General features: G+C 38.1%; 1 protein-coding gene across 2 annotated transcripts in view; it reads right to left on the bottom strand.

Annotated features, from left to right (window-relative positions):
* The window catches only part of PHF2 (PHD finger protein 2), a 140,819-nt gene that overhangs the window by 17,911 nt on the left and 107,860 nt on the right, over positions 1–15,048 (bottom strand). For both annotated transcript variants that reach the window (XM_060766005.2, XM_060766006.2), the window contains exons 12-17: positions 11,557–11,973; positions 10,246–10,365; positions 9,000–9,118; positions 7,676–7,854; positions 7,175–7,248; positions 6,255–6,412 (exon numbers count right to left, since the gene is read on the bottom strand). In XM_060766005.2, coding sequence (XP_060621988.1) covers positions 6,255–6,412; positions 7,175–7,248; positions 7,676–7,854; positions 9,000–9,118; positions 10,246–10,365; positions 11,557–11,973 — 1,067 coding nt within the window. The remainder of the gene's footprint in view (positions 1–6,254; positions 6,413–7,174; positions 7,249–7,675; positions 7,855–8,999; positions 9,119–10,245; positions 10,366–11,556; positions 11,974–15,048) is intronic.

The following is a 15,048-nucleotide window of genomic DNA, read 5'->3' as shown; positions in this document are numbered from 1 at the left end:
ATGGTCAAATTAGAACGGAACTGCCTGAAGCAAGAGAGCTTTAGCAAATAAATGGTGAGATCTGATCAAAACCAGTGGCTCTGGGTAGGGGGTGGCATGCCACAGATGGATTGTTTAATCAGTTCTTAAAGTGGTAAAACATTCAGGCAAAATCTGCTGGCAGTCGCTCCTAAGCAAACTCATTCATTTCAGCCGAGAATGAACAGAGAAGGCTGTTGATGCACTGTGTCCTTTAATTCAGCATTCTGTCACTTTGCCTTTGGTTTAACACTCAGTCTCCCTCTGATGGAATAACTTCCTTTAAACATGGGTTGGCTTTCCCTTCCCCATGGGAAGTGTTTATTCTGGATGGTGCCCAATGTGTTTTCCATTAGGCAACATTTGCAGCTTAATAATTCTGGATCTGTTCATAGTGAAATTTGAAACAGGAAACAATTATTAACATCTGGAAAAAATGCATCCTCCTTTTGTGGTTTCAGTGATTATTGATTTATTTTTTTCCAAAAGAAAAAAATCAGTGTGAATTTAAAAATTATGGAAGAAAGCTTCCTTAAATGGAGTGTATGTCTGGTTGATGCTGGTATCTTATTCATTCCCAAACTTCAAATGTTTCTTGATCCTTCAAATTATATTCAGAAGGAAGAACTCTAACATCAACTTCTCCCTGAATGTAACAGTGATATTTCCTTTCATCCCTGCATGAGCTACAAAACTAGCTCCAATTTTCTGTGCTTGACGCTTTCTTCTTAAATACATTGATAATTGCAGAATTGGTCCCTGTCACGTTCCCATTGAAAGGGCAGTTAATTCAGTTTTTGAAAGTTAGTGTAAGATAAAACTACAAAACAGCTTCTGTTGTCCAGGATAGCATAATTACATTATGAATTCCAGTACATTATACCTGGCAACCATTTATCAAATGGTTAGACAATTAAGTAATAGCTGAATCCTATGCAGCTCATGCCCAAACACTGGAATATCCACCCGAGATAAATTAACGTGGCACCTTGCTTTCATTTCTTTTCTTCTCTTTGGAGGGGGGGGGGGGGGTAGTGCGGGGGGGGGGGAGAGAACATCGTTGTTGTAATGAGTTTTCTGTTTCAACAGGTATTTAACGATTGACTGCATAAAGTCCAGCCCACTTAAAACCATATACCGTATTTTCCCAATAGTTGTGTTGGTGGAGTGAATATGTACTAGTTTATGTTTTATTTTGATTTTATTTAATTTTTATATTTTAATCTTTTTTTAACTTCTGCATTTTGTGAATCATTAAGTATGTATAGGTCACTTTGAGTCTCTAACCGAGGAAAAAGAAGATAACAAAAGTAATAATAACAACAATGTATGCAGGTTGAATATCCCTTATCCAAAATGCATTTCCCCAAGATTTTGAAAAACTGCATGTGCAAAAACATGCATAAGACATCTTGGGAGTGGGATTAAATTTATGAAACATGAAATTTATTGATATCTCATACATACCTTATACTCATAGTCGGAATGTAATTTTATACAATATTTTCAATAATCTTGTTCACAAAACAAAGTCTGTGTCCATTGAACCATCAGCAAAAATATCACTATCTCTTCCACACATGTGAACAATAGATTTTTGGAGTATTTTGGAATTCCGGTTAAGAGATACTCATCCTGTATTTCGTTTCTCATGTAGTTAAAATCTATTATTTGTATTTTTGCTATCTCAAAAGTTTGGTTAATGGACAGTAACAGATTTCCAATATTTTGCAAAGATTCTGTTATGATCAAACAAAGAATAGTAAGCAAAAATATTGGAAAATGAATGGGTTTTAAAAAAATCCCTCCTATGCAAAACACAGATTCAGAAAATTATGGGGAAGAGGGTCTGCTGATGTAGAGAAGACTCTAGAAATTAAGTTTACTCAATAACTATCATTAAATTGGCAAAGAAATCTCTCAAATTTGGAAAATGTCCAGAAAGATTTTACTGAATCTCCCAGATGTCAAGAATCACTTCTAAATTGATTTTATGAGAACTTATTATAAGTTCAAAGGAAATAATTATTTTTATGATACTATTAAATAAATTCATCCATAACCATTCAGGAATATTTATTTACTTCATAATCTGATCAATGCACTTTTGTAATCCTGGCAAATTAAATCTTGATACCAAGTGGATAATATAAGAATGCATCCACACTGACCATATAATGCAAGTCAAAACTAGCTCAAAGGCACTGTGGCCACAAAAAACACAATGTGACCTGCAGTGCATCTCCAGCCAGAAACAGTGCATTAAAAAAGCTCACCCAAAATCAGGAATAAGCCAGATAATGCGCTAGAACTGACCACAGTATATATCATGCATGGCCAAAACATGGATAGCCAGAGGACAAGCACCATCAGACAAGGACATACATACTCCCCTGGGAGAGGGAACCACATAATTCCCAAGGAAACGGTATAGAGTTCTAACCTTTTGTTCTCATTTTCTGTGCCCTGTCATGGTCCTAATGAACATTTATATGTGCATTAGTGCATCTCAGCAGACTGGTAAAGGGAGGGGGGCAAATTTTCTGACAGCTGTTTCATCATGGATACTGTAATTCCAGGTTTGGTTCTGATCTGCAATTAGGAGATACTGTGGCCATTTTCCATTCTCGAACCCATTCCTGTTCTGTTTAATCCATTCCAAAATGGATTATAGCATAAGTGTAAAAGGACCTTTAAGGTAGATGCTTCCATAGAAATACCATATGAAGCAGGCAAATAATTTGGGGAGGCCACCTTGATATGAAAGTGTCAGGGTTGCATCAATGTTCAGGAGTGCATATGCATAGCTACAGTTGGTTTGCCAGCACTGGAAGCTCCAGAACACTGGGTGACATTTGCTCATGCTCTCATAATGTCCTGTTTGGGCAATTACAGTACACTTTCCACAGACCCTCTGTTAAGAGAGTCCAGTTTGCTACCACGCCCAACTGAAAGTGTTTACATTACATTCCAAATTCTGATGAGCCCAAAGTTGAAGTTTGGCCAAGGAGCTCTGATTCTTATGCCTTATTAGTTTCCAAATATATGGTGAAGAAATCTTCTCAGTGACAGCACCTTGAATTCTCAACAAAGGGTGATCTTTCTGCTTGATGATGTTGTCATTATAATTACAGATTGAGCATCCCTTGTTTGAAGAGTTTTGGATTTCAGATTATTTTTAAGTTTTATAATACCTATATTTGTATGTACACACAAGATGGCAGGAGTTCATCTAATCAGTTCAATGCCATAAATCCAATGGAGTGCCCATGTGTGATTGCATCAGATTTCTGGGCTGAAATATTGGGACCCAGATTGTACGCAGCACAGGAAAGGCTGCTCTAATTATAGAGCTGTTATCTACCACTGTGGATGAAATACATATCACTTTTGAAACCCTTCTCTTTGTAAACACTGAAATCTATGAAGTTCAAGTGTGAGTCAGAAAGAAAGGGTCCTTGGAAATTGTTTTCTTAGCAAATCAGATGGAGCCTCAGCAACAATATGTTAGAATTGTGCAATGCAGAAAAGTTCCATCAAGCGATGCCTCATCAACAGACTAAAGTGCTAGTGACACAAAAGATTCCAGAAGTACACTTGTAAGGATAAATAATTCTATGAAGAATAGTTCATGGTCCTGCCAGAATGATAGGGGGTGGGGAGTGGCTCTGCTTTCTGCTTTCTCTTGCAAAGCAAAGCTCCACATTCCAGGCAGTCTTCTCTGTACCCATTAAATGACCATGATGCCCACAGGTAAGGATGCTATTATATCAACAATGTCACAGGCTACATCTACACTACAGAATCAATGCCATTGGACACCTTTAACTTGATATGAAATCGTGAGGGTTATAGTTTCACAAGGTCTTTAACAATCTCTGAAAAAGAATCCCAGTTCCTCACCAAACTACACATTCCAGGATCTCATAGCAATGAGCTATGGCAGTTAAAGTGGTGTCAAACGGCATTAATTCTACAGTGTAAATGCACCCAAAGGAAGATTCAACTGCCAGTCCAGCTCTGTAGCCGAAACAGTGCAGTGAAGGTCTCTTGTCCAGGTCAGATTTTGTCAGACAGGGTTGGTGAGGAAAATCAGAAAGAAGAGAAGGGATAGGAAGGGAAGGAAGGGGAAGAAGGGGAAGGGAAGAAGAGAGAAGGAAACTGAAAGTTACAGAGAAAATACAAATTAAAGAGAGGACTGGTGAAATGAATACAGAGACATGTCTCTACAATTGCTTGGGAATGAGAAAATGGAACCCCTTTGGCCTTACCCAGCATTGTTTTCATAAGCAGGGAATGATGGAGAACAAAAACCATGCAATTTAATTTTGTTTAAAGAAGGCCCAAGAAAGTTGAGAAGAGAAAGGAAATCTGAAAATCGGATTCATCTAGAGCTCTATTCTATGCTTCAGTGCACATGACAGGAATCTTAACTGCTTCTGCAAAGGAAAAACTGATATGACACATTGATGCCAAACTACCTACAGAATGCATTGAGACATTTAATGCAAAGTCATCAATGCTGTGAAACAACAAGTCAGAGGATACACTGGCTAAAGTATCTCTAAGGGTGTTTTGGAGAGACTTCAGTTTCAATTTAAATCTGTTTGTACATATAGTACATTGAACTTGTAGTAAGGTTTGTTAGCTAGGAAAGCAGTCACAGAAATTGCATCCATCCATGTGATTACTAGTTTAATACATTACCACAGCAATAGGGAACTGAAAGATAGGGAAATACTCCCCTTATGCAACAAATTAATGTATGAAACAGCTAAGAATTCCAGGGAAAACTGATGAACAAGCCCTAGAATAGCTTGAGGCCTGCACATCGCAGACTCCTTGTCCAAAACTTTGTCCCTTCACTTTACAGAATGTAGAAATTCACTGCTTTGTGGCTTTCCTCCTTATTTCAAATTATTCTACTTCAGCAAAATGTTACAAACTTTACTTTTTTACTTAGAACAGACTTAGAATCATAGAATCATAGAATCAAAGAGTTGGAAGAGACCTCATGGGCCATCCAGTCCAACCCCCTGCCAAGAAGCAGGAATATTGCATTCAAATCACCCCTGACAAATGGCCATCCAGCCTCTGCTTAAAAGCTTCCAAAGAAGGAGCCTCCACCACACTCCGGGGCAGAGAGTTCCACTGCTGAACGGCTCTCACAGTCAGGAAGTTCTTCCTAATGTTCAGATGGAATCTCCTCTCTTGTAGTTTGAAGCCATTGTTCCGCGTCCTAGTCTCCAAGGAAGCAGAAAACAAGCTTGCTCCCTCCTCCCTGTGGCTTCCTCTCACATATTTATACATGGCTATCGTATCTCCTCTCAGCCTTCTCTTCTTCAGGCTAAACATGCCCAGTTCCCTAAGCCGCTCCTCATAGGGCTTGTTCTCCAGACCCTTGATCATTTTAGTCGCCCTCCTCTGGACACATTCCAGCTTGTCAATATCTCTCTTGAATTGTGGTGCCCAGAATTGGACACAGTATTCCAGATGTGGTCTAACCAAAGCAGAATAGAGGGGTAGCATTACTTCCTTAGATCTAGACACTATGCTCCTATTGATGCAGGCCAAAATCCCATTGGCTTTTTTTGCCGTTGTACATGCTTCATTGTACATGCTTACAGTACGACAAAGTTGATGTCATGGCAAAAGAGCAATGTGATGGTTGCGAATGAGCAAATAACCAGTCTATTGGGAGTCCAATTTCATTTGTGTTGCCCTTTGGAAAAAGTAATTTTGACAAGCATGTTCTTTCCTAGGGTTTTTGAGTGAATTTTTCAAGCATCTCCTCTTTAAAAAAACTGAATAACGAGGAGAGCGAGCAAATGAATCAAAGGCTTTTAGTTGTATGAATGAAATGATTCTTATTTTCTGTTAAATGAGCCACCTATTTTAAAATAAATAATCCTCACTATTGTTAACACTTAGATATTCAGCATTTTTGTAGGGAGTGTTCTACACATATTCTACATGGTATTATTGTACACACATATTCTACAGCTGCTTTCCTGCAAGCCATGAGGTGACAACAACAACAACAATCACAGCTAGCATTTATAGGAAAGAAAAGCATGTTTGCCACTGAAATACATGTCTAATATGCATATATGAAACCACGATAGCAGAAGCCCAGATCCAGAACCACAGTAGTAGACAGACAACTACAAACATGACATGACCATTCATTAGCTTGTCACACTTCCCAAAAACCTGCTTACACTCTTTATACTTACCTATTGGTGTTATACTCTAAACCCCCAACTTCTTTGCTTGCCTGCAAAAGATCCAGGATGCCTGCTGAGCTTCCAGTTTCTTTTTTTCCTTTTGCATTGCGCCCTGGCTTGGCCTCTGTGTCAATGTGGAGGGAATCTTCATCTGAGGAATCATCACTCTATAGAAGCCAGCAAAAGAACATCTTTTAAGAGTGACCATGCCAGTCAGCAATGAATTGATTTGTGGTGCGATACAATAATTTCTTCATTTACTATCCTATACATTTTAAGAATGTACTTTGATAATATAGAAACAAAGCTAACTGCCTTACAGCATATTAATGCATTAGTTCAAATAGGCCTGTTTTGTCTATGGTAACAACCAATGGCTCTCCAGGCTTTTGACAGCCTATTGAGACTCAACTTGGGACTTTTTGCCTGAAAGCTGTGTGCTCTGCCATTGATTCAAACCAAGGAACACGGTTCATTACCAGTTGGCTTTTGAGAAGTCCAGTTGACTTTTAAAGCTTGTTTCCTCCTATATAAAACTCAAGCATGATTTCATAAAATCCCTATAAAAATACTGATGATAGGTGATAAACAATATACTATAACCAATGCTGTTCATTCACCATCAAGATTACAGACCACCACATTGCCTTTCCAGATCAAAAGTCAACTGGAGAAGATTTAGAGAAAGGGGAAGTGGTGACAAGAGAAAAGGAAGAAGGGGACATTGCCATTGTGTTAGCAGAGCTCTGCTTGGGACACACTGAACATGATACAAAAGATTAAACTTGTAAGTATGTTAGACTAAACATACAAGGATGTAACACTACAACATTATGTCTCAAACAATGGGCAACACGGAACTCCAAATATAGCATTTGTGATGTATACAAGAACCCATCTAATATCATAATAATATGATAAAAAAATACCTTGTACAATGCAGATTCTACCTTTGGCTTCTTCACTGGTGTGGACTGTGCAATTTCTTTTTTGTCTGATAAAACTAGAAAGAAATTGAAAGAGGGTAATGTGTACATTGCTAGTAGCATTATTGCTACTAGCAATGTACTAGCTATTTAACACTTATGCATCCTTTGCCAAGAAACCTTTATATAGATCACATAATTTTACTCTCTAAAATATTCAAATACAAAACAAACATGAGATCAAACAAATATCCTTCTCACTCTGCCAAGGTTTTCTTCAAAACAAGAGATTCATTGTATGCCCACCCACTTCGGCTACATATGGGGAACAGCAGTGAGCTCAATGGTATCCTCTTGCTTCAGCATCCAAGGATCACAGGCCCATAAGGGGTAACTCTGAATGGCCACCAAAGGGTGCTGGCGAATGTACTACTTTTGCTACAACTGGAGAAATTACTAGTTTTGGTAACAGCTTTCATAAAACAAAAGAAAAAATGGCCTTACAGGACAAATCTCTCTTTGTGGTGTTTTTCTTTCTTCTAATTGGAAATTCATCAATCTTTAGTTCTCCATCATCTGAAACGTACTCATATTCATCTTTCACAGGCTTTGTTTTATCTTCTTTGAAATTTTGCAGGGATCCAAATATGCCAGGATTCAACTGAGTTTTCACTCCCTTTGAACTATTTAAACAACAGAAATGCAGTCAAAAGGGCAACACTTGTAATGATCACATCATCTTATCTTTTTTCATATACAAGAAACAGCAGGTACATATAATCAATAGGTATGTATATGCAGAAAATGATGCAATGCATGGCATTTTTAATATTACTCATGTAGGCAAAGGGATTTTGTAGTGCCTTTGAGACTAACTGAGACAAAGAAGTGCAGCATAACATTTCATCGACAATTTGCTTCCTTAGATACTTTTTTCTCTCAGTCTCAAAGGTGCTACAAGATCCCTTTGCATACTGATATTCTGATTAACACGGATATGACTTTGAATGCATTATCTGTAATGAGAACAAATCAGAACTAGATGTCATCACAACTAAACTACACAGGACTTGGCCCAAAATAACAGTCAATATATTTCTGTATGCTATCCCAATTTTCACTCATTTCACTAACAGCTTCTGGGCATTTTATTTTCACAGGAACTTTGAACTGTGTGACAAAAGGATTTTGTGAACTGCCTCATGAGAATAATAATAATAATAATAATAATAATAATAATAATAATAACAATAACAATATCAATAACCATTGACAAAATTACGATCTATCAACTGCAAAAAGATCCTTTTCTGCACGCATAATTCGAACATACATCACACAGTCCTAAACGCTTGGGAAGTGTTCGACTTGTGATTTTGTGATACGAAATCCAGCATATATATCTCGTTTGCTGTGACATACTGTGGTTTTGTGTCAGTAAAATAACAATAACAACTTTATTCTTACAACCCGCTTCTATCTCCCCGAAGGGATTTGGGTCAGTTTACATGGGGACCAAGCCCAATATAAACAAGGTTGCAAAATTAAAAACATCAACTACATTAAAACAATAAAACCAATAAAATCGAATTGCTAGTACTACTGAGCTTACATCTTGTCCATGTGCCTATAGAGGGGTTTCTTATATGGACAACATATTTATTGTATTTTGTTTCCACTCTCATTTATTTTGTTTCAGCTGTCCCAAGTCACTTTTGGGAGATGGTAGTGGGATATTATTAATATTAATAATAATAATAATAATAATAATAATAATGTTGTTGTTGTTGTTGTCGTCGTCATTGCAAATCATCAAAAATACACCTACCCCAATAGTTTCTTGTTTGAAAATGAAAACATAAATTTATTGTCTTTGTTTCCGGATAAAGGTGTTTTCTCCAACTTGTGTTCCTCCTCCATTTTCAATAATGAATCAGGTTTGCTGTTCTGAAAATTAGGAAAACAGAAAATATTTTAGGATTACATTTTATCTGTGAGATATTAGAGTTTATGTAGTGCTTCAGGTAGATGGTGTATCAGAATGCCCACATAGGTAACACCACATCTTGCCCTCATAAAATCTGCCTTGAAAGGAAGGCAATAAGATAAATAAGTGTAATGTATTGTCGAAGGCTTTCATGGCCGGAGTCACTGGGTTGTTGTAGGTTTTTTCGGGCTATATGGCCATGGTCTAGAGGCATTCTCTCCTGACGTTTCACCTGCATCTATGGCAAACATCCTCAGAGGTAGTGAGGTGTATTTTCTTAATTAGCATTGAGTATAGATATGAAAGTCTTATCATTACTCAGGCTATTAGTCAAACATTTTCCAGCCGCCTCATGAGATCTTACTCCTAGTGCTGGGAATGAGGCAGCAAGCATTTTTGTTGTGCAAAATGTTTTAATGCAAAACAAATGCCCCTTTCCTTTGTGAAGCTAACCAAGGTGCATACACACACATACACAAGGGAGAGGAGAGCACAAAAGGATAGCTCATAATGACACAAACTGCCTATCCAATGTTACTGCTACATTTACCAGTCCATACAATTACCAGTCCGTGCAACAAGGTAACCATTATCATATTTGTCAGTTTTGTGAATTTTTCACAAATGTACAAAAGATATTCTCAAAAATTTACAAAATTCTCTCCAAAAGTAAAATCTCATTATCTTGTGACAAGTAGCGTGACTAACAAAATGTTACAATTTCCACCTTTTTCAGTTGTATATGCATATACATATAGCATTTTCCTGTTTACTTCACAAAAACAAACACAGAATAAATTGACCTCTGCAGTAATGCTTGATTTGCTGATATAACCTTAACAATCGAGAAGACAACTATGTTTTTACTGCCTTTTTATAAAAGAAGCTGCTGTTTGGAACAGCAACCAGGAGTAAACAGGCAGCAAAAGGACAGGTAATAAAACGTATTTGGGAACAATTCACACCCCTTCCCCCATGTAGACATGTAAACTACTTATGAGAGAATGCTCTACACAATCCTAGTTTGTACGTCTCAGGAATGAAATGAAATATCTGTAGAAAAACAAGGGAAGATAGTCCATCATACCTTATATTTCCACTTTGCTTCTGTTTTGGTCTTATTCTGTTCACGAATTTCAAACTTTTCCACCTCATTTTGCTTTTCTACTGGTTCTTTAGGAGGGGGACTCACAGGATTCTTGGCAGCCTAATTCAAATAAATAAATAAAATCAAAGGATTAAACAAATTAACATATCTCAAATGAAGAAGTTTATTTGGACATTAGACATGTGGGCTCATAAATTTAAGAGGACAGCCTCTGACACAGTTTTAGTTGAGGGAGAGCCTTCAAGAATCTTCAAGATTCTCCCTCTCCTAAAAACCATGAAAAAGCAGGTTTCATGTGGGTGAGAAGGACCCTCACAAATGGTGCCTTGCATGATCCACTTTACTCTCAATGTGTGGAAAGCAACAAGGAAATAAATAGTACTAATACACTTCCCCTTGTATATACTTACTTTTAGTGGTACTGTTCCATTATCTGGGCAGAGGCCACAAGGGGGCACTAGAGAGAGAAGGATAGTCCATTTTACAGGGTAGAGGATGGGTTGTAAGAGGAAAATCATTTCCCCCTGTTTTCCTGTTATTCCCCCCATCCATGTCCTTGTCATGGAAACAACCCTCATTTGTGACATGAGAAGTGGGATGGGGAAATAGCCAGTGAAAATGGGGAAAATGGTTTTCCTTTTTCAACTCACCCCCCCCCCCCAACAAAATGAGCTATCCTTCTCTCTCAAGCACCCCCTTGTGGCCTCTGCCCAGATAATAGAACAGTACTCTTTCAGCTGTATTACTAACACACGAATTGCACACGAATTGCACTAGACACACAATAATCAGTTTATCTTCTGTTAATTACCACATGCTTATTTGGTCAGTATGAATTCTCTGAATAATAATAGCTAAGATATATCAGGAATTTATAGACCACTCAAATGTCAAATTTGGAGGAAACAGAAAATTATTTTCCTGAATTATGAATAACCTGCCAAGACCAAGGTAACAATGAAAATTGGCTAGTCTACCTGCTTACTACGAATGGTTTCTCATACTGAAGTATATATAAAACTTTTCCATGTCAACAGGATTGATGGCACTTTATTTGCCCGATTCTAAACCTATACACTGTTTCCCAACCAGAACTGAACATATCATCATCATCATCATCATCATCATCATCAGTATTTACAATATTGTGTACTCTGTGTAAACAAGGGCAAGCCTCCCAACGACAGTGGCAGCAACAATAATACACACGTCTCAGGTGATTTCACAATTAATTAGGCATGAATTGAAAATTACTTTAAGACACGCAACAACTATAACATCTCTACTTACCTTTCCCTTCTTTGGTGTTTCAATTTTAGTTAGGGCTTCTTTTGTATGAGCCTCAAGCAGGTCCAAGTTAGGAATGGCTGGTGGAGAAGGAACTTCTTTTGCTTTTTTGCCTTTTTTCTTCCCTTCACCCTTCACTTTTGGTACCTTTGGAGGCTTGGGAGGCTTGGGGGGCTTGGGAGGTTTTGGGGGCTTGGGAGGTTTGGCCAGTTTTGAGGGCTTAGGTTCTTTCATTGCTTTTGGAGTCTTCTTCTTAGGGGCTTTTTCAACTGGTGGTGGTGGAGGAGGTGGTGATGGTGGGGGAGGAGGTGGTGGTGGCGTCTCTGGTGCTGGCAATGGTGCTTCTTCTTTCTCCACTGGGCTGACCTCTTCAACATTCACACTGGCACTCACTTCAGGTTTGGTGACTTTCAACGCATTCTAGAGATGAGAAGAGAACATGGACACCAATTTAGTGCCAACTTTCAAAAATGGGTACTTGACTCCTGCATAGCATGCTCTGAATCCATTCTTAAGGAGAGGAAATTCACTGAATCAATGGAACTTACATAGATGTTGACTTACCAAATTTCCATCAACATCTACATTTGAGAACACAGAAATGCTGGATCACTCCAACAACCACCATGTCAGACTACACAGGAAGCCATTGAAATCCACAAGCATGTGGACAATTTCAACAGTAAGGAGGAAATCATGAAAATGAACAAAATCTGGCTACCAGTATTTTAAAAAAACTCTAATATTACAACAGCAAAACAACAGAGGGAAAGCAATCTGGGACATCGAATCACCTCATAACAAAAGATTGCCCCCGGCACTGTCAGGCCATCAAATGCTAATCAAGGTGGTCAGTTGAGACATTCACACCTAGCTCCAGCAGACAAGAGTCCTTTGTCCCACCCTGGTCATTCCACAGTTATATAAACCCTTTTTCCTAGTTCCAACAGACCTCACTACCTCTGAGGATGCTTGCCATAGATGCAGACGAAACGTCAGGAGAGAATGTCTCTAGAACATGGCCATATAGCCCAAAAAAACCTACAACAACCCAGTGATTCCAGCCATGAAAGCCTTCGACAATACAACATCTACATACTTTTGAGACACTTTGTTTCACTAATGATGAAAAGAAGGAAACAGAGGAAGGCACAAGGTCACATGGGAAAACCCACATTGTGATCCAGGCTTTGATGCTGATGAAGCAAGTGATTCTCCCTATCTCATGTCATTTTAAATAATCTCATATCATTCCTAAATTGTAGTGTAGAGAGAGATAAATCTGGGAAATATCAACAGTATTGTTCCTGAATATTAAAAATTGGGTTCACAAACTATACTTCTACAAAGGGACAGGTTTAGAATTTGCAATGCCTTATTCCTAAACCTGAAAATTCAGTTGATTCACTCTGAATAGCTTTCTTGGGAAAATACAGGAGAAGATCTCCAGAATAACTGCTCTCCATGGACTTACTTTGGAGTTTTGTCCAGTTTTTTTTTTATAAAAAGAAGAAGCCAAGTGCTATAAAATGAAAGCTAGTGTGGTGTAATGGTTTGAGCCTTGGATCATGACTGTGGGTTTGAATCCCTGCTCAGCTATGGAAACTAGACAAACTTTGATAGGACATGCTCTCCCAACTTCAGAGGAAACAAATGTAAAAAAACACTCTAAAATCTTGTCAAGAAAATCCATTGATAGGTTTGTTTAGGGTCACCTTAAGTTGGAAAAGACATAAAGACACAAAACAACAGAAACATATTTCTGGCAGGTTTTTTTTTCCCGGCCATTCAGAAAGTACACCATCCACCAAGCCAGCTATATCAATTTTAAAGACACTCTGATAGTGAGCATCAGCATGGCAGGATGTAGTTATTTTCTTGCATACTATGAAATTTCCACAAATTTCAAAAGCAAAACAGAAAGATTTGGTCCAGTGCAAAGTAGAAACTATATAGCACTGTGTAGATATAATAGCCATACACTTGCATAATTCAGTAATGCAATCTGTGTTAGGAAAAATTATTATCCCTTAGTTATAATTATAAATCCAGCAATGAATTATTTGCCTGGCTTGTTCTCTTGTTCTAGCTTTTATAATCTCTAACATCTGAGTAGTCTCTCATTTTTTTTCTTTTTCCTACAACAATAGGAAATGAAAGAGATGAAGGCAGTGCTTTGTTTAAAAATGCTAATCACTTTTAAGAGAATACAAGTCAAATTAATTTGCATGGGAGAAATAACACAGAATTACATTTTCTCCCCAAGGTAAAAAGAAACATAGTAAAAGATGTACAATAAAAATTAACAGTGTATGACTAATTAAAAAGGATTATTTTCTATTTATTCTGTTATTTTAATAATCATCAAAATTCATATTTTATATGCTAGCAATAAAAAGTAGAATGCTTCCACGGCCTCAATCCTGACTTCTCTGCACTCAAAAGAAACAGTTCACAGTCAGCCAGTGAAATTGAGTGATAGGAGACTGTTCCGTCTTCCAGGAGCTTGGTTTGCATTGCCCCTTAGTTGCATAAAATAGCATCCCTTTGCATTTTCCCCTAGGGTTGCTACAGTCTCAGCAGCACCCCGAAAGTTAAACATTAACAGAGGCTGGAAGCCAACTTGCAAGCCTCTTGCTGTTATTGGTTTAAAAAGTATCCTTTTGGTCTAGAGACTGCCCTTTTTCCTGGGGATGAGATCTCCATTTTGGAGAAGCTCTCCTGCCTTTTTTATTATAGAAAAAGCCTCAGATGTGCTGGTGGCCAAGCTAGGCAGTTCGGACAGGCCATTGTGAGTACGGTTACTCTCTTGCCTTTGAAACTGGTGCTGAGCTCAGACAGAGAAAGACCTGCTCTTTCTAAAGAATAGCAGCTCAGCGCTGGGGCAGGGAATATCTCCGGATTTCTCTGCCATTGGGAGAGGCTCAATTACTTCATCCCCAAACTAACCTTGAGCTAGGATAGGGGAAGACCTGCTCTTTCTAAAAGATAGCAGCTCAGGGTTAGGGTAAAAGATCCCAGGATTTTTTCTACCGTTAGGGGAAAGTTAACTCACCAGCTGAAGAAAAGGGGAAGGAAAGAACATCTATATGGTTTCCTACATTGACTATTTATGTTTGTAACTTCATCAAGCTGTGCCAAGTCTGTCAAGGACTTCGAAAAATAAATGTTCTGTTTGATGTTCAAATCTGGAGTGGCCTCAATTGCTGGGAATTCTGAGCTTCTAAGTAAGGCATTTGCAGTTCACCGGGATAAAGAGAGAAGCACATCTTAGTTTTAACATTATAGTGTCTGGGTGTGCCGGCACAGAGACAGAAACAAGGACTTCTTCACACAGTTCCCAATTAACACTATTGAATTCTTTTCCACAAAACGTAGCAATGGCTGTCAATGTTGACTCCATTAACACTTTCAATTACTGCTCAATATGGATACATAGTATATTATTTATACTATCAGATGGACTATGAGTATTTCACTTATTGTCAAAAGCTT

This window comes from Anolis sagrei, chromosome 2, assembly GCF_037176765.1.
Source record: "Anolis sagrei isolate rAnoSag1 chromosome 2, rAnoSag1.mat, whole genome shotgun sequence".
NCBI classification, from domain to species: Eukaryota; Metazoa; Chordata; class Lepidosauria; order Squamata; family Dactyloidae; genus Anolis; species Anolis sagrei.
The sequence above is the reverse complement of the archived record's forward strand: the minus strand, read 5'-3'. Positions and strand labels throughout refer to the sequence as shown.